A 26,316-nucleotide genomic window follows, 5' to 3' on the forward strand; every position below is an offset into this window, starting at 1 on the left:
TCCCAACTTTAGTCCATATGAAAGGCATCTGGGGCTTTGTGACAACTCCCAGAGTACAGCACTCATATCAGCTGAGACTCTATTTTGAGTTACACCCATATTGGAGAAAAAAATAGGATTCAATCCATCAGTGACACAATCAAGAGCATGCGGAGTCTTGAGCTGTTTTTCAGGTGACCAATTCAAACAAGCATGGTTACTCCAGCAGTACACTGACTAATAAAATACAGCGCCACTTCAAAAGGAAGAAAAGCCTTTACAAATCCTAATTAGCCGCTCAAGATTTGACCTTGACCTCTGTAAACATGAACATGCACTTGCAGGTTGGTGTTTGTCTCTTACTAATAGGAGTCACCCTGTTTCTTCTTTGAAGAGAATATTAATGAACTTTTCTTCATATTACACATATTAATACAATAGGCTAATACACACTGTTTTACATCAGCAGTTTCGTTACTGTTAACTAAAACTAGTAAAGAAATATAACCTAAAAATTTAAAAATAACGTATAATATATTTATATTAAATAGTAAATTAATTTTAATTATTAATAAAAAATGACAAAAGCATATAACAAAATTACTTAAATGTGAACTAAAATCAGCAGTGTATGTTAAATAAATATAATGCATGTAAAACAATTAAAATAAAATATAAATAAAATACAAAATATAAATAAAAAAATTAAAATATAAAATATACATATACATAAAATATTAAATACAAAATAAAATTGTAAAGGTACAAATAAAAACTACTAAAGAAAAAGACAAAATCATGAACTAAACATGAATTAAAATTAAAACTGAAAATATATATAAAAAAACAAAATAGCAAAAAATTTAATATAATTTATATAAAAATACACTGTACATCAGTAAGACAGCAGTTCAGTAAATTATTGCATTTATTTATGTTGTTATTGTTTTAATGTTGTTTGTTGTTATTATTTTACTATTACTATTACTATTATATTTAATAATAATAACACCAAGTAACATAGTTCATTAACAACTGTAGGCTGCAACTTGATGCATTAATACAATATTTGACTATAATGTGCGATCACAGGTGTGTTTACACTGGCTTCGAATGCAACTTATCCAATCAGAATTTAGAACGGAAAATATCAGTTTCATAAAAAAAAATACAGAACAGTGTCTTTTTGATTAAAAAAAAAAAAAAGTATATGTGACCATGGAGCACAAAAGCAAAAAGGACTGACTTTCATGCAACAAAGTGCATTAGAGAGTTTTTTACACAAAGCATCTGTTAGATCAAGATGTAAGATGGTGACTTGTGTTCACACGACTGGAAACAAATTATGTAAGTATCCCAAACCACAGCAAATCAAGCCTGAAACATTAACAAAAGGCATAAAGTCTTAAGTCACTGGGGTATATTTGTAGCAATAGACAAAAATACATTGTATGGGTCAAATTTATTGATTTTTCTTTTATGCAAAAAATCATTAGGATATTAAGTAAAGATCATGTTCCATGAAGATATTTGGTAAATTTCCTACTGTAAATATATTAAAACTTAATTTTTGATTAGTAGTATGCATTGCTAAGAACTTTATTTGCACAACTTTAAAGGTGATTTTCTCAGTATTTTGATTTTTTTGCACCCTCAGATTCCAGATTTTCAAATAGTTGTATCTCGGCCAAATAATGTCCTATCATAACATTTATTCAGCTTTCAGATGATGTTTAAATATCAATTTTGAAAAATTGACCCTTATGACTGGTTTTGTGGTCCAAGGTCACATATTGCTGTCAAACGTTTTTTATTCCTTTCATAATTGCAAAGCAAAAAAAAAAACTCACTTTGAAAAGAACATGGTCCTGTTCAGACATGCAGATGTCGTCAGAGGGCGAAACTCCCCACGCGCGAATCCCTCATTCATCGCTGATCTCTCCCGGCAGTGAGTCACATGAAATCACACACAGTCATCGTGTCTTTGTTCACGCTTAATCCAGCTCACATCCATTGAAACTATCTGACTGAGACCAGGAGTCCCCCTTCCACAGGCAACACCCCCACCTCCCGGGCAGACCGTAATCATATCCAGATGTACAGCAGCGTCCAGCGAGGACAAATACAGCCGCAGTAGTGCTGGACCTGATGAAGACGACTGACTGCAGCACTCACAGTGCACTTACTGACTGCAGGACATTTATATGAAACTTGCCCATATATATTTATATATACACACACACTTATTTTATAGTCTATAATAACAGCATAACCTTTCATACAATTATTCATGTAATCCCTCCATGGTAATACCACGCTTTGTTGTACTGTACATGTAATGCCACAAATTTTTGAGGTATTTTGGAGTGCCATATAATGTAAAAAACCATGGCATATTATTATTTCAATCATTCTGTACCATGGTTTATGCACTTCCATTTAAACGTTTGGTGTCAATAAGATTGATCAAAAGTGACAGTAAATACATTTGTAATGTCACAAAAGATTCTATTTCATATAAACACTGTTCTTTTGAACTTTCTATTCATCAAAGAATCCTGAAAAAATGTATCTCTGTTTTCAAAGAAATATGAAGCAGCTCAACTGTTTTCAACATTGATAATAACCAGAAATGTTTCAGCAAATCAGTATATTAGAACGATTTCTGAAGGATCATGTGACACTGAAGACTGGAGTAATGATGCTGAAAATACACCTTTGCATCGCAGGAATAAATTACATTTTAAAATATATTTTAATATAAAACAGTCATTTTACTGTATTTGTGATCTAATAAATGCAGCCTTGATGAGCAGAAGAGACTTCTTTTTCGAAAATATTTAAAAAATCATACTGACCTCAAACTTTTGAACAGTAGTTTATAAAAACACCATAGTATTATTAATGTACCATGGTATCACCACAGTGTTTTTATAAAGGCAATACCTTTATAATGCTTTACATATGCAGTACATAAGCTTAATGGAAAGTGTTTTGAGTTTTTAGATTTACAACACCCTACATCTACTGAAATACCGGTGAGATAAACTTCTGGCTATGTGTCTGAACCAGCTGAAGCCAGAAACGCACAAACTTTCCATGACAGACCCGTTAATGGCTTTTCCACATCGGCAAACTCACTGCAAATGCACACGGAGGATTTGCACACATTTATCTCTGTTCACCTTTGATGTGGAGAGCTTCTGCTTCATTCATGCCAGAGTCCAGCGGGGGAAAGACTCGATGAGCACCACATGAGCATGAGAAGGACAGTGAAAAGCAGGAATATATTAGCTCGGAGCGAGTTACTGAGTGAAGCTTGAATCGTTTGTTGTCCATCTCAGTTCTTTCATGTGGGTCCAGTGGTGCCAAACCATGTCTACACACACACACAAAGATATATATACACCAAACACACTGTGTGTGGCCCGCGTTCCTTCAGCCACAAGGTTATCATCTCTAAACATGGATAATCGTAACATATAAAACATGTTTCCGCAAATAGCAAACGGATGCATATTTACAGCCCTTGATGAAAAGTTCAGAATAAGACATTACATTATAAAAAAAGAAATGCATTAAAAACCACGATGTATTTGCACCTTAAAAAAATGTGCATGCTCATTTTATTTTTTTTTTTTTTTTTTTTTTTACAATTTCAATATTTAAGACTAAGATGCAGTGCAAACTCAAATTCAGTACAGTCTGTTTTAGTTTAAAATACATCATGTTATGGAAGTAAATGGGTGTTGTTTCAGTAAAATAAAATCTACAGAATAACACATATGTGCATTAACTATTTATTTCTGTTGTTTGGCATTACCATTAACACATAATGTCACTACATCAGTCCGGGAAGACTGCAGTTTACTTGTGAAACAAGCTTCTAAATACACAATAATTGGATTCTGGGATTCAGACTAATGCAGTGCATGAGTAACACATCATTCATTTTTATACTCTCGTGTCAGGAATACATTTCAACAATTATTAAATGAAGATTTCAGCCAAACTATAAATCAAATGACTTCAGTCCCATCAAACTGCTTTTGCCCGAACAAATGCTCCACGTGTTACCGTGTTGGAAAAGGACTGACTTTCATGCAACAAAGTGCGTTAGAGAGTCTTTTACACAAAGCATCTGTTAGATCAAGATGTAAGATGGTGGGTTGTGTTCACACGACTGGAAACAAATTATATGAGTATCCCAAACCACAGCAAATCAACCTGAAACATTAACAAAAGGCTTGCACACTTTCCTTACACATGCTCAGAGGAAAACTTCATTGCTCAGAGGTTGCTCTTTAGTAACTCAAGAGATTTCTCAGTTATGAATCATTTAGGCATCAACTTTATCTGAGATGGTTCTCTTAGAAGGTCTTTAGTGATAAAAATAGCTACAAATAAGTGTATAGTGCTATAAAATGGATAGCTGATCAGATCATTTGCTCTAGAAAGAATTTGATGGAGTTCTGATTTGGATTGAACATTGTTGTATTTTAGCAAATCTGAGCATTTAACTGCTTGATTTGAGAAACTGGAGAATTAAAACAAACTTGCTGAAAATGTACTCAACCCTCATGCCATCCAAGATGAGTTTGTTTCTTCTTTAGAACAGATTTGGTTTAAAACATCTTAAAGATGGTTTTGCTTCTTACAAACATGCAGCTTTTCACTTCACAAGATGTGTGGTGCGGTGTGGACTACTTTGTGGATTATTGTTATGATTTTATCAGCTGTTTGGACTCTCATTCTGACGGCACCCATTCACTGCATCCATTGGTGAGCAAGTGATAGAATTTCTCCAAATTTGTTTTGATGAAGAAACAAACTCATCTATACATCTTGGATGGCCTAAATATTTAGCATATTTTCCTTTTTGGTGAACTATTCCTTTAAGCAAAGTCTTCATTTCATTTCATATGAATATTAAGATATTAAACATAAAAATCTTTTCTTTTGGGATCTCTGCATGGAGATAAAACCTTTCTTTACTGATTTACTTGTTTATAAGCAATTCCATGTCAATGCACAGCACACAGATCTGCACAGCCACCGAAGAAACCTAATAATAGCGATAATTCACTGACACCCGCATGAAACACCCACAGCAGAGAGAAGCTGCTATAATATTTCACCGACGGGTGTTTCCCACACATGCATTTCACATTCTTCTGTGCTTTGCAATGTTTTAAAGTCATTTCAAGGTATGTGGAGCAGTGTTGACATCACCATCTGACTGGCATTTCACATCCTGAAAAATAAAAATCTCACACATGCTAAACTAAAGAGCCCTGCAGTTACAGTATGTATCCAGCAGGGGTCACAACATGTGAAGTAAGACCCTCGTCACACCCTCTGATACAAGCACAATGAAGTCTGTCATGCACCTGACTGATAGACAGACTGATGCAGAAGAGTCACTGACACGTCCAGCATTCAGCCTGACCACACATAGAGAATGTGTATGTAATGGGAGTCTTAGAATAATAGAGACCCCAGACACCTCTCCAGATGTTGTTATGGTGTGTTTATTTGTCTGTAGGACAGCTGATGTCCACATGCTGAGAGATCTACGCTGGTCATCTTTCCTCTTGTGCATAAATTTGTCCTCTTTACAAATTTGTAAGAATGTAACATTGTAGCATTTTTGCATTATTTTCAATTAAAATTATTCACATTTTTAGAGTATTTTCTGCAGTGGTCTAGAATAACCCATCTGAAAATCCGTATTCATTATATACATACATTAATGCATTTAGCAGATGCTGTCATCAAAAGCGGCTTACAAAAGGAACAAAGCAATTCATAAAAGAGCAAACAATAGTCATAACACACAATGGCAGGTTTATTAGACAACTAGATGAGAAAAAGCCGTAGAAGAGAAGAAATCTCGAGATGTGTTTTTTTACTCCTCATTTTAATAACCATTTATGCTTTAACCACAATGCAATTTGCAGATGTGCAAAATAGCTTGCCTGATGTAATTTGCACTCCTAAGGCCTTGTAAAAACCCTGCCTGAAAAGAAACAGGAAGTAAGCTGATTCTGAACTGATTACTAGCACATCCAGAATCAATGGCACACAGGCGTTCATCAGCCTCTTGCTGTAATATGCAGCCATTTTCCATCTGCAGTCACACACACTGTGGGTCACCGAGAGTCAGGATGATGGGGGTTACCATGGCAACACATGCGCTGCTGCATGTTCACAGACACACCCGCCACTGCAACCCTACTGTGCATCACCAGACAAAGATATTCCTTAACCCTTTCAGATATTTTTAGTGCAGTTATCTTTTAGAAAAGATAAGGAACCTGAAAAAAAAAAAAACATCCTAATATAAATTATTAAAATTTTTACCCAGTGGTTGATAAAAATGAGTGAAAAAATCACTTTGCAGGAAGGATACAAATCTGTAAACAGCCACCTAACAATGCCCTTACATCCCACCCAGAATACCCTAACGACAAAATAGCAATGCCCTAGCAACCCTGAATACCATAGCAACCACACAGAATACTATAGCAACACCCTAGCAACCAGCCACATGGGCAAACACTACTCACATTTACTTTAGGACATGTAAAAAATCAACCAACTAGAACACACTTAGCAACCAATCTAAAAACACCCTTACAACCACTCAGAATACCCTACCAAACGCATAGCAAAACCCTAGCAACCACAGAGCATCCACCTAGCATGCCATAGCAACACCCTAGCAACCAGCCACATGGGCCAACACTACTCACATGCACTTTAGGAATGTAAAAACCTATTGATCTAGATACTATTTCTATGTGTCAGCTATGGTAAATAGATGATTCTGGGTGGGCTGTCAGTGTTGTTGTTGTGAGTATTCTAAATCATCAGCTCATTAATTGCCAAATGAAGGGCTCTCTCTCGGTCTCTGAAAATGTCAGACAGACGTATTGAGGTCGAGCCCAAAGAGCTCAGCCTTTGATCTTTCAGCATCTCAGAGCACTGACCATCACTGACAGTGTAGCAGGAATCTCAGCACTGGTGTGAGTCATTGTGAGAACATCCTCTCATATGAATGGTCAAGCTTTAGGGTGAAATATGAGAGCATAATATCTGTGCCGCAGGGACATATGGAGACCAGTACATGGAACGGCACTTAGACTGCAGAAGATGAAGGTTAAAGTAACCTTCATAAGATTATTTGCAGTGTCATAATGTGCAAGACTGAAAGCCATAAAAAACTAAATCACTCCCAAAATCAAAAATAAAAATAAAATAAATAAATAAGGTGTACAAATCAAGCCTTTCAAGATATTCTGCATTCGGGAGCAATATGTAAGATTTTTTTATTCAAATATCCAAAAACCACAAGAACAGTGTTATATATTTTGCCGACTTGTGTACTTAATAAAATATATCTATTTTTACTTTATTACATTATTTAGTTAATTTATTAATTATACATATAAAATAATAAATAATAATGGTAAATACATACTTTTAAATGTAATATATAGGTAATACATACAATATAATTTAATACATTGTCTACATACAGAAATTAGATTTTTTTATTTAATAATAAATTATATATTTATATATTGGGAGTGAGAGCATGTTTAATTGTGCTAATGCTGATCTTAATGCTGGGGAAACATGCTACTTGTCCTAAAAACAACTTATAAGAAAACATGAGCTTGTAAATCAGTAAATCACCAATTATCAATCAAGATCCAGGATGAGTTTGACCATGAATAGGAAGAGAACAGGTCACTATCCAATAACACTCTCAGTCTCAGGGGACAAACGCACACAGCAACAGACGCTAACATGCGCTCGCCTCAGGCCAGACGCAATCAATACACGCTATTTGTCTAACTGCAGACTTAGCTTTTACCTATATTTGTAAAGTGAGCACAAACTGCAGGAACAGCAAACATCAACATCTGGCTTCCAAACCATTTCTTAGCTACAATTACTTTATCTAGCAAAATCTTCCAGCTCAGCGCATGCAGATATGATACTGTGATAAACTGTGCTATTTTCTTGACTTTTATTGACACAAACCTCCAAACTAATCACCTGGCTCTTTAGTGTTTTTCACAGTGTTTATTTTTGGCAAATTGCATCGAGGTCAATCTAATCATAACATTTGTACAGCCTATTCAAAACACATCCATGTGTTGAAGCTTTGCATGCACATTCATGTCCCCCCAACCAAAAAAAAAAGAAAAAAAAGAAACTGTTGAACCATTTTTCAGAGCAGTTTGAAAATCAAGTGTGGGTCAGATTGACTCCAACACAGCAGGAGGGTTAAGACTGGCCCGATAATGTAAGAGACATTTGACCCAAAGCTCTCTGATGATCCGTACTGTTGAGGTCTGTTCTCTCTTATGTACCGTAAGTTTCTCTCGCTCTCTCTTCTCACTGCATTGAAGCAGCAGTAGAAAGTGAGAACGAGGGCTGGGTTTGATCACCCCACCATCATGCGGCACTCGCTAAAGAGGCTAAACTCTGCATGAGCCTCCCAGATAAAGCCCAGATTCACGCCCAGGAGAACTGGCCTGGATTTCATCAACTCGCTGTGCATGCAATGTGTGTTTCCGAGGGTGTGTGACCCGGCAGTGAGCTGTGAAAAGGAGGAATCAGAAAGACAATCAAGGCCAATAAAGGAGTGGTTGTCCTCAAATCTGGCTGTGACTGAGTTCAGATCAGACACCTGCTGTCAAACTCCTGCTGCTGCGTGCTGGCCGAGTCCAAGAGGAACACAAGGTCACTATGGCATGCAGATTACAATCAAATCATTGAGTTATATATAGCTCGACCTTGCAAAACGACACGAATGGTGACTGGGTGCGTTGAAAAGCTGCAGATTTGCTGTTGAAAAAGTTTGGCTTTGGAGACAAATTCGGTGTTTCAAAAGAGTAGAAACAAAGGTGTCAGTGTGTACTTGGATCTCTAATACTATCCTGCATCCTATTTCCTGAATGAAATCCAATAATGAATGAAATCTTGATCTTTTTGGGGTGCTGATTCCAAAAATATTGTCTGTTTTTTTCAAGCATGTCACACTTTCTCACAAAATGTGATGCATTTCGTAGCATTTTTGCTTTTGACAACCATTTGTATTATCCCTGTCTGAATCTGAGCCAGCTAACAACTGCAAGTCACTGGATAAAATGCCTACTTGATTATTTGCTAGTATTTTGGTGTGTGTCTAAATATCAAACCAATGAACAAAATAAAATATACTAACTCAGCGTGACCAAGATGTGTATTAATGATATTTATATTCGGCTACAACCAAAGTACCTTCTATTGAAGTTACACTTTTTTTTTAAATTCTTATTTGCATAAAGCAGAGCATTTCTGGTTTTGACGCTCACAACACCTCCTCCACTGTCAATACCACACTTAATAATCAATATTATTGAACTGAACCAAGAGTGTTTAAAGTTTAGGGTCAGTAGATTTTTTTTATTTTTTATTAATAGTTTATTCAGCAAGATGCGTTAAACTGATCAAAAGTGACAGTAAAGATATTACTACAAATGATTTATCTGTTCTTTTGAACATTCTATTCATCAATGAATCCACAGAAAGTTTCCACATTGATAATATTTCATTAATAATAATCAGAAATGTTTCTTGAGCAGCAAATCAGCATATTAGAATGATTTCTGAAGGATCATGTGACTCTGAAGACTGGAGTAATGATGCTGAAAATAAATTACATTTTACAGTAAATTACAATAGAAACCAGCTATTTTAAATTGTAATAATATTTCACAATATTACTGTAGTTTTTAATAAAATAAATGCAGCTTTGGTGAGCATGAGACTACTTTCAAAAACATTAAAAAAAAAATCTTACCGACCCCAAACTTTGCAGTCTACACAGATTTCGCAGCTGCAGCAAACATCCAAAGCAATAAAAATAGTACGCATTGAGCCCCAACTACATATGTTTTGTACATTTTACACCATCCTATACAAAAGTCTGAAGATCCTGTATTAATGTTATGAAGCATCTCTGAATGCCTCTCTGGTAATGTGGATAATTAGCCTGACCCCTCTTTGATGCACTACACACTGTTGACTTTTTAATCTAGTGTAGTGTACTTGCATGGCAGGATAACAGTCATACTGCGTCTCCTGGTCCCATTCCTGACATTCTAGCATTATGAACACTTTATATTAGACATTACGAACGTCTTCATTATGTAATGAACAATGTTATTATTACATTTCTACCAGTTCACTCTTAAAAATGGTGTTGGCATGAAGACCCTTTAACATCCATGGAACCTTTCCACTGCACAAAAGGTTCTTTAACTTATTAAAATGTTCTTCACACCAAAAAAAAAAAAATGATCTTTTAAGAACTGTGCACTTTAAGGTTCTTTGAGGAACCCAAAATGATTCTTCTATTGCATCACTACGAAAACCTACTTTTTAAGAGTGAAGCATCATCTTCATCAACTTCCCTCTTGTGCTGAATTTGATGAAAGTTTGAAAATATAAAGCAAAGCAACACATGCAGACACTCACCCATTGGCCAGATTGTCGTCATCATCGTCATCATTAAGGCTCTTGCAAAGTACATCAGAATCACTCAGGTAACCATGCTTGAGGTCTCTGTCTCCGGGGTCCAGGCCTTCGATGAACTCGCTGCGTGACGTGTGGCTGAGGCGGCTGGAGCAGCGGGCAGGCATGGTGTGAGAGGTGTACTGAGACGAGGCCTTGCTGCCCGACACATAGCTGCTGCCCGTTGAGGAAGGAGCGTCGCCGGCTTGCAGGCGAGGACTGGACTGGCCGTGGCGCCAGGAGAGAGGAGAAGAGCGGTTGGAGAGGCTGGAGATGCTACGAGCGTTGGTTTCATCGCTGTCGTAGCAGACGCTGCTGTCCAAACAACTGTAGACGGAAAGAGAGGGTTACTGATGCATGCAAAACACAACATAACAGGGCTGTTGGATCGGATGAGGGCCACAGGAACTCAGGACCTGCTGAAGAAAAGGATGCATCTGTGTTAGAATTCATCTGTTGAGGATGAAAATTGCATAACCAGATGCACCAGCTCAAATGAATAATATAACGGCTTCCTTCACCATGCTATTTTTACACACACTACTCTCAGGATAATTCATCAGACAGCTGTGAAATGCAAGAAAATGCACTTGTGGGTTGAAATATTTGATGCACTCGAGGCATAAAAAGCACACAAAAACACTGGCATTTGGTTATTCGGTTAGTGTTCGAGAATTATTTGGTCTGTTATTATTGCTAGTGGGTCACTTGGTCAATGTAACTCTGTTGCCAGCAGGTCTGTTAATAATTTCAATCTGTTGTCAATGGGTTATTTTAGGACTGAACGAATTGGGAACAACTAGATATTATTATTATTTTTTTAAAAGGTCAGGTTTGCTGTATCCACTAGTCCAGATGAATTAGTTACCCTTTTTCACTCATCTTGTTCTTCCATACTTGACTCTGTAGCACCTTTCACATACACTCGCTCCAAATTAAAATCTCATTACTGGTTAGATGAGGATACGCGCTCTCTTACGCAGACCTGTCGTAAAGCTGAAAGGAAATGGAAAAAGGATCATCTCAATGTTTCTTTTCAAATTTTTAAATCTGCATTAGCCTCTTTTCAGGAAGCAGCAAAAATAGCCAGAGCAAAGCACCTCTCTTATTTGATCAGTAAACACTCAAACAGACCAAAAATTTTATTTAGTATGATAAACTCTGTTATCAACCCCTTAAATTCCCCAGCTGTTGATGTATCTACCGATACCTGTGAGAAATTTCTTAAGTTTTTTACTAATAAAATTGAGAACTGTAGATCAGTGTTTACCCCCACCTCATCTGCTGCTCCGCCTGGTTGCTCAGGGGTACTGGCTACTTTTAACCAATTTCAGCCCATCTCTCTCATTGAGTTGAGGAATTTAGTATCACATATGAAACCTACTACTTCATCTTATTATTCTATGCCCTCTTCTATTATAAAGGATGTTTATGATGTAGTCGGCCCCTCCATTCAGGTCATCTTAAATTTATGTCTTGCATCCGGCACTGTCCCTACATGTTTTAAGCATGCGGTTATCCAACCCCTGCTCAAAAAACATGATCTCGATGTTAAATGCCTAAATAACTACCATCCCATTTCTAAGCTTCCTTTTATTTCTAAAGTTTTGGAAAAAGCTGTTCTGTCACAGCTGCTCTCCTTTTTGACCACTCACAATATACTGTACTAGAACCTCTTCAGTCAGGTTTTAGATCACTTCATAGTACTGAAACCGCTCTGCTCAAAATAACCAATGATCTTCTCCTTACACTAGATTCAGGTGATAATGCCATCCTGATATTATTGGATCTTAGTGCCGCCTTCGGCACCGTCGATCACAACATCCTCCTTACTCGCCTTGATCAGCAGGTGGGCATTAGGGAGACCGCATTACTTTGGTTTCGTTCCTATCTCAATGATAGGATTTTCTCAGTATCTGTTGGCAAGTTCTCCTCATCCTCTGCTTCTGTTTCATATGGGGTCCCTCAGGGGTCCATCTTGGGTCCTATGCTTTTTAGCCTGTATATGCTCCCACTGGGTGACATCATAAGGAAGCACAACATCTCTTTTCATCTCTATGCGGATGATACACAGTTGTACTTGCCTCTAAAATCTAGGGATTCCATACAATATCTTCTGGCCTGTCTCGAAGACATCAAAACTTGGATGGTTAACAACTTTCTCCAGTTAAACAGTGACAAGACAGAAGTGATTATTTTTGGTTCTCCCAAGGCAAGATGCACTGTGGTAAAAATTTAGGTAAACTTCACCCCATTTATCAAACTGTATGCCAGAAATTTGGGTGTCAATCTTGACAAACAGATTAGTTCTGTTGTTAAAAACAGTTTCTACCAGCTCAGAATGATTTCCCGCCTGAAGTCATTCCTATCTTTTAACGATCTTGAGAAAGTTATCCATGCCTTTATTACATCACGGCTGGATTATTGCAATTCCCTCTACTTTGGCTTCCCACAATCATCACTTAGACATTTGCAGTTAGTACAAAACGCAGCAGCGCGTCTTTTAACTGGCACTAGGAGGCGCGAGCACATCACCCCCATTTTGGCCTCCTTGCATTGGCTCCCAGTTCCTTTTAGGATTCAGTTTAAAGTTTTATTGTTTGTTTTTAAGGCACTTAATGGGCTATACAGCCATACTCAGTTCAAAGGTCTCTGAGATCCTCAAACAAAGGGCTCCTGCTTGTACCGTGCTCACGGCTTAAACAGAGGGGTGATAGAGCCTTTGCAGTTGCTGCCCCACGTTTGTGGAACCAGCTCCCCCAGGATATTAGATCTGCCCCCTAAAGTTGCTGCATTCAAATCCAGGTTAAAAACTAATTTTTATTCCTTGGCATTCCTTGTTCCCTAACCTGGTACTCCTGTTTGTTTTCTGTATCTCTGTCTTGTGGGCCCTGATATTGAAGGCTTTATTTTTATTTATGTTTTATATAATTATGATTATTGATTCTATGTGTTTTTATTTTTTATTGTCTTTTTAGTTATTCATTGTACAGCACTTTGGTCAGTTTGCGCTGTGTGTAAATGTGCTTTATAAATTAAAATTACTTACTTACTGTATTTGTTTTGCCAATGAAGTTATATAAAATAAAAAACAATTATGATTATTATCATTAAATAAAAATATTTAAAAATATTCTAATAATAATAATTATAACGTACTATAAAATAAAAATGCATTTTTTATACTAAATAAATTTTTTTTTTTTTCAAACATCAAATCTTTTAACTTTTATTTTGGTAAAAAAAGAAAGAGAAAAACCCTAAAACTTCTCCTTTGTTGCAGTATACCTCATAATTGTTTTCTGTTGTCGATGGGTTTTTAAGGTCTGAACAGAAAAAAAATTTGGGGAACAGAAAAAAAAGAGATTGCAATTTTTCTGATAAAAAATAAATTACGATGTATTACAAAGTAGCTTCAGGTTTGCTTTGCTTGTTTGTAGGGTTGCACAATTTGGCAGAGAAAATTCTATTGTGATTCTATAAATATGGCTACAATAATAATTATTATGACAATCATTTTTGTTGCAGTGAGAAATATAGAATTGTAATAATGGAATTGACCTATAAAATTAAAAATTAAGAATTTAATAAAATATTTAAATTAAAAATAGAGTATTATTGTAATAATACTGCTGTACTGTAAAATTCAGCATCTAATAAAAAGAATAATGTATTTTTTATAGTACAACTGTAAAATTACAAATTTGATACATAATTATTTTAATTTTCAAACATTAAATCTTTTTTTTTTTTTTTCTTGGCAACAGGTTTATAAATGCTTCATATATTACGCAGTAAAAATCAATATTATTTTGATTAATTGTTCAGTCATTCGGTCGGTTTAACAATTGTATCAGTGGAAAAATTAGTTCAATTTAACTCATATTTGTCATTTGCGTGCATCTGAATTCTATATCAGTTGTGTTGATTATGAAATGGAATGAAATATCTGGATTCTGGATCCAGCAGCATTATTGGCACTCATGGCAGACCTGGCATTAATAGTGGAAGACCCGGATTGGTGATAAAAAACAACATGGGAGTTTCTAGACAGAATAAATGTTTAAGTTTTCAGTATTTTCAAAAAACGTATGAAAGTAGCACACGCACAGCCTTATTTCACTGCACTGGACCTTTTACAGTGACGGCGCAGCCACTCCCAAACCTCATGAGAAGCTTTTCCATTCGCTTTCAGTGCCACATCACATCCTACTGTACATGAAGCCAAAGCAAAGGTCCTGCTCTCTCCACGTCGCACACTATGTGGCAAGAACATTTATAGAGTTTTTCTTATTACTAAAATCAACAATGAATGTAATGGCAAAAGCAGACTTGAACTAGATCTTTACATTTCTAAAATGAGTGTGTTTGCCCATGCAAAATACCCTGCCAAAATGTTATGAGTGGTTGCCAAGGTGTGGTATGCAGTTGCTAAGGTGTTTTGAGTGGTTGCTAGTGTGTTACTATGCAGTTGTTAGGACGTTGCTAGGTGGTTCAGGTCTGTCCTTCTACAATTTTATTGAAAATTGTTAGTTGGATCACTTAGACAAGCTGCAATTTGATGCATCATTCTGGGTCATTACAGTTAACTTAAACTAAACCATACTTGAAATAAATGTTAACTGAAATAAAATAAAATAAAATATCAGCTTGTTTCCAAGGCAACATTTCTCATTTTTATTGAGTTTAACTTTATGTACTAAAATAAACTACAATAGTAGTAATAATAATAATAATAATAATAATAATAATAATAATAATAATAATAATAATAATAATAATAATAAGTAATAATAAAAAAAAAAATAAAAAAATAAAACGCATAAAAAAACAGTACAACTAAAACTACAATACTAATATACCTATTTTTTATTCATTTATTTTTTTTCATTTTCAAACATTAAATAGAGGGGGGCTACAAAATAAGCTAAAAGGAGCCCTAAAAACTTCTCCTTTGTTGCAATACGTGTACCTCATAATTTTTTCTGTTGTTGATGGACTGAATAGGACTGAATTATTTGGGGAAGAAAAAATATATCAGATTGCAGTTTTTCTGATAAAAATGTAATTAAAATGCATTTTTTTTTAAAGGAGCTTCAGGTTTGATTTGCTTGCTTGTAGGGAAATTTGGCAAATGAAATTATATTAATAATTATTATAATGATGATTTTTATTATAATCATTAAAATAAAAATATTGCAATGCAAATATATTATTGTAATAATACTAATGCACTGTACTGTTAAATAATAACTAAAATTAAGTGAATTAACTGAAATAAAATAAAATAAAATTAAATAATAAAATATAATAAAATAAAATATAAAAAAATTAAACAATTTATTTTGGCTGCTTTCCAAGGCAATATTTCTCATTTTCATTTAGTCTACCTTGATGTACTAAAATATATAACTAAAATAATAATAATAATAAAACTAAAAAAAAAAAAAAAAAAATGACAAAAGCACACAACAAAATCACTAAAAATAAATTTTAATTAAAAAAAAAAATCTAAAAAATAAAAATAAATTCAAAATGTTACTAAAAGAAAAAAAAAACACTGTGTTGTTGCGGGTTTTGATTAAATACTAGTCACACATCATTACCAAACATGCCAAATTGATAAAAGACTTGTTTGTGAAAGCATAACACATGACAAACCATTTTCCTAAACAAAAACAGCACATGAGAACTAAAAAGTGTCCATGTGGTTCAGTAATTAATCAGATTTTCCAATTCAAGTGCATATCTTGACAGAGTCCAGATATTGTGTAGTGCAGCAGGTGTTTAATAGGAATCGACATGTGCAGAAAAGTCAAACAGCGCTCCTCTATTCAGAGTCGTATTAGGTCATCCATCTCCATGTCTTGAAGGCTAACAGAGGTATCCCGTTACAGAAAAGCTCATTATGCACACATACATTCTGTGGGTTGAGTGCGGTTAATCTGGTATGGATCATATTTACGCCTGCACCATCAAGTCTTTGGAAGCTCATCAGTCTTATACAAGTGCTGCTTTTAAAATGAAGGCAGCATTAGCTGCAGGTCTAGTAAGCGTGTTATATATCTATTACAAAAGTGTTCTGCTCTGAAACTTAGTAGAGCAGTGAATGGTTAACCTGCAGGGAAAGGTTTGATGTTAGGAGGAAGGACAGGCTGAGATCAAAGTTAGCATAACTGCTAGGCTAAGCACATGTTGCGTAGCACACCTTTGGGGAAGGAAAACATGTTCATCAGGAAGTAGCACAGCATCTATCTTATTCTTTAACTAGCACATACATTTTCATTTATATGTATATGTACATGCGTACAAATATAAATAATGAGATGTTACATACAGTATATACAATAGTTATATACAATATATGTAGTCTTTAAGTCACTTTAAGTTCTATATACATTGTATATATGTATACAAATATATAAATATTATATATATATACATGAAAATTTTTACTTTGTCACTTTATGTTATATACTCTCTCTCTCTTAATATATATATATATATATATATATATATATATATATATATATATATATATATATAATATATATATATATTAGGGCTGTCAAATGATTAATCCACGATTAATCACATCCAAATAAAAAAAGTTTTGTTTACATAATATATGTGTGTATACTGTGTATATTTATTATGTATATATAAATACACACATGCATGCATATATATTAAAGAAGAATATGTTTTATGTTTATATATTAAATATATTTATATATAATATAAAAATATAAGAATATAAATATATAAAATGTATATACATGTAAATATTTTCTAAATATATAATTTATGTGTGTGTATTTATATATACATAATAAAATATACCCTGTACACATACATATATTTATGTAAACAAAACTTTTATTTTGGATGTGATTATAAACAATTTCAGCAGCCATTACTCCAGTCTTTATAAATCAGACCCTGGACCACAAAACCAGTCTTAAGTGTCATTTTTTGGAAATTGAGATTTATACATAATCTGAAAGCTGAAAAAAATAAACTTTCCATTGATGCATGGTTTGTTAGGAGGACAATATTTGGTCAAGATATAACTATTTGAAAATCTGGAATCTGAGGGTGCAAAAAAATCTAAATACTGAGAAAATCACCTTTAAAGATGTCCAAATGAAGATCTTAGCAATGCATATTACTATTCAAAAATGAAGTTTTGATATATTTACAGTAGGAAATTTACAAAATATCTTCATGGAACATGATCTTTACTTAATATCTAATGATTTTTTGGGAAGTCGTGGGCTAGTGGTTAGAGACTGTGTGTGTTCATGGTGTGTGTGTGTGTGTGTGTGTTCACTGCTGTGTGTGTGCACTTTGGATGGGTTAAATGCAGAGCACAAATTCTGAATATGGGTCACCATACTTGACTGTATGTCACGTCACATTCGCTTTCATTTTTGGCATAAAAGAAAAATTTATAATTTTGACCCATACAATGTTTTTTTGGCTATTGCTACAAATATACCCCAGTGACTTAAGACTGCTTTTGTGCTCCAGGGTCTCACACACACACACACACATATATATAAAATGTAATATAATGAAATTGTAAGTTTGATCACTGTACATGTACATACATACATTTATATACATACTCACATAATGTTAATATAGTTATATACAGTTATTTTATATAAAATAAATATATATAAAATGACCTACACAGTTAATATCGTTATATATAAGGAGATATACAGATATTATATAAAGTTTATATATAAAGAAAATTATATATCATTTTAAATATTTATTAAATATTATGTATATTTATATATAAATGATCATTCAGTTCATACAGTTAATGTATAAATACACCATAAAAAATGCAACCACAAAGAAACATTCTAAAAAACACTCAGAACAACCAGGTAACCTCGCAAAACACCTTAGCAATGTGAATGTATTACATGCACAAGCACTATTCAAACTGTAAAAGTCCAGTTGTGTATTGCTGTATTTCTGATCCTGGAGTCCAGCTGATTTCTCTGTGTGTGTGTGTGTGTGTGTGTGTGTGTTGTTATTCACTGATGGAGAGTGTTTCACTGTGTATTTGTGAATGTGGCAGCCAGGTGTTTGAAGGACTGAAGTGGCAACTCTCCCAAAAGATGTGGGAGGCTGAATGGTTGTGGAAAAAGTAATTGTTTGTGTATAATTTAAAGCCTTGTTTATATTCATGCTCTTTGTGACACAAATGTGCGTGAAGATTGTTTCCAAAGAACATTTACGATTCATTGAAAAGCAGCAGTTTGCATCCTCGTGAATTAGTTTGGCTGTGATTTTTCATGCCATGAACATGTGCTGGTTCTCACTCACCTCTGGCTGAGCTGAGTCCCCCGCAGGCTGGACATGGTTTCCTCCAGGTTCTGTCTGAGATCCAGAACATTCTGAACTGTACGTTTCCTTTGAGACTCGGGATCTGCGCACATAATGAACAAAATGCAATGTACAGTAAGTATGCATAAAACATGTAATTTTATACCAATTATTTACATTTTATGTCTTATAAATGCATATATATATATATATATATATATCTTATATATATATTATATAATATATATATATATATTCTATTATGTATATATATATATATATATATATTATATCACACATTAAAGATGCAAAGTTTGGGATCAGTAATTTATTTTTTAAAGAAATTAATACTTTTATTCAGCAAAGGATGCATTCAATTAATCAAAGGTGACAGTAAAGACATTTATACTGTAACAAAAAAATATATATTTCAAATAAATGCTGTTCTTATTAACTTTCTATTCACCAAAGAATCCTATAAAATAAAATGTATGACGGTTTTCACAAAAATATGAAGCAGCACAACTGTTTTCAACATTGATAATAATCAGAAATGTTTCAGCAAATCAGCATATTAGCATGATTTCTGAAGTTCATCTGACACTGAAGACTGGAGAAGTGATGCTGAAAATTCAGCTTTGATCACAGCAATAAATTACATTTTACAATATATTCAAATAGAAAACAGTTATTTTAAATTATAATATTTCACAGTTTTTACTATATTTTTGACTTCTCTCAAAAACTTTTTTAAAAATCTTCAACCTCAACTTTTTTGAACAGTAGTGTATCAATATTGTCATACAATACAGTCAAAGATGGCAAAGTTCCCAAAGTTGCACTGAAACACGAAGTTAACTTTTTAAAGAGCCAACAGCCTTTCGTTTACGTCACAACCCTTCAAAGATGAAGCAGATGTTCAAAACAGCTCGACTTTTGCTGAAAGCTAAGGGTCTTCAACATTAACCTCGGGGGCAGCATGTAACAAGCCGAATGCCAGCAATGAGATTACGAGTAGCAGACAGCCTCATATCACATCACCTACACTGACAATGAGAACAAAGAATGAAAGTCTACTTTCGTCTAAATAAACAAATGTTTTCTGTTCAAGCAGTTATAAACTGACACACAATCTCTTGAAAACCTGTGTGGGCGAGCGGTCAGCATGTCAACAGCATGCCCAATCAATCCCATGGTGCAGTTAGGCACGACGCCTGGCCTGACATTATTAATGACTGGACTGCTTTACAGACAGTGAAAGAGAGGTGGTTTACAAGCAGATAACTCATGTCAATCAACTACATTCCCATGAGAGAATTAACACATGCTCTGGCTAATTACATCACTAGAGAGACTTGCATGGTGGAATTAGCCAATCAGGTAACAAGTATTTCATTAGATTTCATTGCAAGGTGTGCATGTAACCATTGCAAATAGACCAGCTTCACGGACAGATAAAAAGCAAGGACAAAACATATTTTAAATCAATCAATTTACTCCCATTATGTATATAAACATCCTAATATCATGCATTGCTACCTCCGCTGAAATAAACATAGTGTGCAATGCTCCAATGCAACTGACTGCATGGAAGAATAAAAAATGTAATCTACTGTATGCTCTTTTTCGCACATATGCTTTGATCTGCAAGGGCAAACTGGACCATAGCTTCATGTGTAGATTATGTGGGTCACAAGGTGCAACTCTGCTGCAGATTAATACATTTTAATATTATGTATAACATAGCCATATACATAACCAATTAAAAAAGTAAATTCCAACAGTTAATTCAGGTAACAGCAGTTTTATCAATATAATACAACAACTTTTTTTTCAAGTATTTTTGAGTGAATTTGTAGTAAATGTTGTGTATACACTGCAAAAAAATATACAGTATTTATGACTTTTTCAGTTAAAACTTCTTAAAACCTTAAAACAAGACACATTTACTTGATTCAGTGCTGCATAAGATATTTTTAACATTGTTTTCATAGACTGTATCTTGAATATAACTATTTCCACTTGTTTTTAACTTGTCCATACTGAAAAACAAGTGACAAAATCAGTGCAATAATACAAAATACACTTGCATTACTGTACAGATACACTCTCTAATGCAAGTGTATTACAAACTTAGTATCTTATGCCATGCTGATTCTCAAGTTAGTTTTTAAAGGGATAGTTCACCCCAAAATTAAAATTTTGTAATCATTTACTCACTCTTGACCAAACAGTTGATGGTAGCCATTCACTTCCATAGTTTTTTTTTTTTTTTTTTTTTTTTTTTTTTTTTACATTTAAAAGTCAATAGCTACAAACAACTATTTGGTTACCAACACTCTTCAAAATATCTACTTTTGTGTTCAACAGAAGAAAGAAACTCATACAGATTTGGAACAACATAAGGGTGAGTAAATGATCACAGAATTGTCAGTTTGGGTGAACTATCCCTTTAAGGATATCAAGATATCTAGAAAACAAGATGATAAAGGAACAAATAAAAAGTATATCTATAATGGTATCAACCACTGAAAAACCCATAGCCCATTGAAGAAAACCAACATGATCACAGTAGCCTCATAAAAGCTCAAATCTCCCTCATAACTTGCTGTATATATTCAGGTTTATTTCCAGACTTGCACAAAGAGGCCAAATTTGCCCCTCACCCTTTATTTAACTGTCCCTCAACTCACACTATTGTCCCTAGTACATATTTTAAACATTTCCGTCCCGCTACAGGTTTAGACCCTCATCCAGCTCTGCAGTACAATTGTAACTGTGAATGCACAGAGGAAAGCAATGAGCACTAATTCAGTCTTATGACCAAAAGTGGTATGCAGATGTTATGTGCCACATACGACTCATAAGGAACTCTATTACTGTATGTAGCAGTTTATTATGCAGAACAAATGAGCATAAACTCTATGTGTAATTATGATTATAAAAAAAGAAAGTACTTTGATATAGAGATTCAACTGATTATTCTTAGAGACCTTGTGATTAAAAGATCCTGCATGAAAAAGTTGCCCTGTAGCACATTGTTTTCCTTCTAAATTTAGGGAGGAGAAACCTCTGCAACCACTCTAGTGTTGGCTATAATTATACTCTGTATATATATATAAAAGCATGCTAAAAATCCTAAAAGAATGCATGCAAGATTCCTATTGGATTATCTACTTGAACCTGGAACCAAATTATGAATTACAAATGAATTTAATAAAAAAATTAAATTAATAACCTCCAAAATGGGAAATGTACGCATCCTAATGGGAATGCAATGCTGCTAGAAATATTCCAAGAGAAATTCCAAAAAGATTTTTTTAACATTTTTTATTTTTGGTTTTTACTTTTTATTCCCATTAGGATACTTCAGGATTGTTTCCAAATTATAATTCCTATCAGAATCCTGTATGGATTCTTGACCAAGAACTATGGAGAGCATTTTAATAAGGAGTTTAATCCAGGTCATTCGTTTACTCTCATTAGCCTTTAATCCCACCACTGAATTATACTGTGCGTTGCAGTGCGAGGAGAAGAAGAATCTAGGATTCCACAAAAACAATTGCAAGAATTCAGCCCAAATTGGTTGTTTAAATATAGTAGGTCTGGACACGGTTGAAACAGAGGTCATTCATTTGAGGATTAGTGCACAAATGCAGGGCATGCTGTGTTTAAAAGATGGCACAAACTAAATGGAATATTTGTTTTAAGTTCAACAAACATACTTTCTGATTAATGCAATTGACATTGCCTAATGGACATTCACGAACCATAACAAAATGTATACGTTATCCATCCTCAAGTAGCCAGATAGTCTAATAAAATATAATCAAATTCTACAGTATGCAACTGCAAATTATCACTAAGAATGCTGTATTTCATCCCACGTCCCTACAAAGAGAACTGACAGGTGATCATGCATGCTTTCATTCATGTGTTCAACAACAGCATTTATCAGTGTCTACAGATCAAGCCACAGTCAAACGAGCAAGAGTGATGACAAACTACTGTACAAACCGAATTCATTATGCCCCCTCTTTGTATTCCATGGTCTCTTTCTTTTCTCATACTACCCGCGTCCCTGATACCAGCCATTACCTCATTACAGATGAGAGCAGAGCGGCAACACCAGGCACCAGACGGCACCAGACAAGTGCTGAAAAGCAGATCAGTGTGCTGAGCATCGCCCCCGAGCATTTTGTCATTCAATCATTGGATATATGCCAAGGGGAATAATCTATGAGTGCAATTTCTACCCCACAAGTGCGAGAGGCGGCGGATGCACAATGCACATGCTATCCAGAACAAAGCCCTGCATTGTCCAGCTGTCCGAGACCACCTTTAGAATAACGACAGCATGCACTCGGTTGGAGATTTTCCAGTCAATCCATGCCATTCAGCAGCCTTGCCAATGGCAGCTGCTAGTAAGTGGGCGTGAAAGCGGAAAAACCGTACTCACCAAGCATCTGACTGAAGAGCAACTGCTCCAGGTCACCAAGAACGGTGACCACCAGCTCCGGGTCCACCTTGAGGAAGGGTTTATCGCCACCTTCCTCACCTTGACCTTTAGCCTCCGGGTCTCCGGAGCTACCAGCTACCGGTTTCTTCCCACTCGCTTTGGCTTTGCTGGACAGGATATCATCATCGGACTTGCAGTCATCAGACGTCTTGCTCAAGGGTTTTACTTCCACGTAAGGGCCTCGAGGGATCCTACTTTGGCCTTTTCCCAAAGCGCCAGGTGCTGCAAGCGGGGTGAATGTCTTGGGCTTGCCCTGGAAGAGGGAGTGGTCAGATTTGGACAAGTTGCGAGAAAGTTGTGAACCACCCACCCCTCCGCCGGCCGCCGGTTTGGGTTTGCCCATCTTCAGGTGTCCTGAGGCAGCTTTGCTCATATCGTCGCACCATTTGGGCTCATAGAGTTGCATCTTCTTCTCGGCATCCGTCAGCACGGCCAGGTTGGTCAGGGACCTCTGTTTCCGAAGGCTGGATGGCACTGGGATGCGTCCCTCTGTGCTGCCCACGCGGTATACCTTCAGCTCGCTCCGTGGCACGCTTTGTGGCACGCCGGACTTACCCCTCTTGGCAGCCATGCCCGCACCTTCCCTAGATGTCCCCTTGCTCTGCCTGACTTTTATTCGACCCCCAAGCGTCTTCCTCTACAGGAGAGCATTTAGGGCCGGATGAGAGAAGAGCAAAAGCATGGAGGAGAGGATGAATGTGCAACTCTTGCTCTCTTGCAGGAAAGAAAATGCTAATTCCTTGTGCCCTTTATTTTTCCTGTTCCTTCTTGTCAGGCTGCAGCAGCTGCCGCCCTGGTTCTCCTTTTCTCTCTCCTCTTTCTCTCACTCACTCGTTTTCTTTCCACCCTTCACCAGACCGTCTTGCTGCTGAGCCGTGCAGCAGCCAAATGACAGCAGTGCTGCACGCAACAACAGTCCCTCCCCCCTTTCTCTCTCTCTCTCTCTCTCTCTCTCTCTCTCTCTCCCTCGGTTGCATTTTCCGGTATGTCTCTCCGCCTCAGCAGAAAGTGTGAGCTGATAGGGGGAGATGACAAATTGCAACACTAGAATGTAAACTGAATCCAGTGCATTGTAGAGAGTATTTTCACACACACTATTTCTCCATCCCCATTGTTTTGCCCCTCCCCCTTCCAGGATCCAATGCTGAATATTCGTTAAAATCACAGTTATATTCAGGAGAAATGCATTGTGTATGCATGGGACAATTTACCAGAACACAAATGCTATATATTATCTATCTATCTATCTATCTATCTATCTATCTATCTATCTATCTATCTATCTATCTATCTATCTATCTATCTATCTAAATAAATTGCCTTTAGTGGTATAATATAATAATATATACATTAGCTCTATAGTTCTGCATATAATCTAACACAAAAATAGCAAAGACATAACAAAATAGAACAAGAAAAATGTATACGTCCAACATGTCTTCAAATTTTTTCATCCATATCCTTCTATTTACAATGTGCATTGTTTTAGTACTATGATACAATGATGCAATATAATCATTATAATATATCTAAATGCTATTTTATATAATATAATTTATTTAAAAACAAATATGATATTTGTTTTAAGGATGTTTTACTGAAAAACAAAACAAGATATTGATTAACAATAGGATCTGCAAATGATCCAGATTCATGTCAACCCCTCAAACCAAATCTCAAGGTCAAAATTTAGCAAAATCTGCAAACCCAAAAACTGACAGTCAGAAACTATACATTGAATACATTTAGTAGGGTTTATCCTCAAAGTGTATCCTTAAATGAGCTAACGTCACAACACAAAATAAAAAAAACAGTCACAATTCTGTATATTCTCTAAAAACACGCCTCTCTTATTATTATAGATTTATCTTCTCAAGTAAATTAAACTAGTTTAAAATATATCTAGATATGTGTAAAACAATCAATAAATTAAGAATAAGATTGTTTTGCAGTGTGGGCATACATTTTCTATAATAAGTCCAGATGTTTTCCGTCACACCTCCTTCAACCTCCTCAACCTATCCATCTACACTTCATAAAACCGCCGTGTTGTTTTTAGATGGTCCCTAGCATCATCGCTCATGAGATTCCATACACATCTCTCTAAGGAGTTCTCTGCAATGCTTCGCTGGAAAGGCGTCACCATAGCAACGCTGCTTCCTACATCACAACATGCATTAAGACGGCTGTGTCTCTCCACAGAGCACATCTCCACCGTAAATAAGGTAACAGCACGCCACAAATCCACTTTCTGTTTGTCTTTACCGCTTCACAAATGAGCCTTGTTAGCCTGACAGGAGCCTGGCAGTGACTTAAACAAATCAACCATAACCGGCCTGATGCAACTGACCGGTTTGGTACAATGACTTAATCAAAAGCTCAGCACACTCCTGCAGGGGGTCCGAACACTTGGCCAAACACATGCTAGTCCCGGGGCATGTGGGGTAATTCTGATGTTACTGACGAGGGAAAGAGGGCTGAGAAGAATGAGGTCTTTTGTTTGAACCATGACCATGTCGTTCTGTGGGGGATTTTTCCATTGACATCATTAAAAGAAGAACATACTTCCTGAGGGCTGAACTGTTGTCACAAAAAGATTAAATAGTCCTTCATTTTAGTTAGATCAATAAAAAAGCAGGTCAACTAAATCTAGATCAAATGTTTGAATTTGTACTGAGATCTCTGACGTTTATTTTGCCGACTTTGGATTCTTGCCATGGTGAAGCACAGTTTGAGACATCGTTGATTGTTTTATGGTGCAGATTAAAAGTCTCCATTTGTGTTCAATTTATTATAAAAAAAATTGAGATATTTATCTTTTAAATTAGTTTCGTATTCGTTTAATCTAAATTATGCCTAAGAATGATTACAAATAGTCAAAAATATTTATTAAAAAT

At 35.5% G+C, this 26,316-nt stretch overlaps 1 protein-coding gene across 14 annotated transcripts in view; it reads right to left on the bottom strand.

Annotated features, from left to right (window-relative positions):
* The window catches only part of LOC109052163 (neuron navigator 1-like), an 87,764-nt gene that overhangs the window by 34,553 nt on the left and 26,895 nt on the right, over positions 1-26,316 (bottom strand). For 9 of the 14 annotated variants that reach the window (XM_042759124.1, XM_042759131.1, XM_042759132.1 and 6 more), the window contains exons 4-5: positions 18,901-19,003; positions 10,516-10,878 (exon numbers count right to left, since the gene is read on the bottom strand). In XM_042759124.1, coding sequence (XP_042615058.1) covers positions 10,516-10,878; positions 18,901-19,003 — 466 coding nt within the window. Of the gene's footprint in view, positions 1-1,829; positions 1,980-10,515; positions 10,879-18,900; positions 19,004-23,359; positions 24,353-26,316 lie in introns of those variants that run through there. The other 5 variants (XM_042759136.1, XM_042759137.1, XM_042759134.1 and 2 more) reach the window with 2 other exon arrangements.

Source organism: Cyprinus carpio, chromosome A6, assembly GCF_018340385.1.
Source record: "Cyprinus carpio isolate SPL01 chromosome A6, ASM1834038v1, whole genome shotgun sequence".
Classification (NCBI taxonomy): domain Eukaryota; kingdom Metazoa; phylum Chordata; class Actinopteri; order Cypriniformes; family Cyprinidae; genus Cyprinus; species Cyprinus carpio.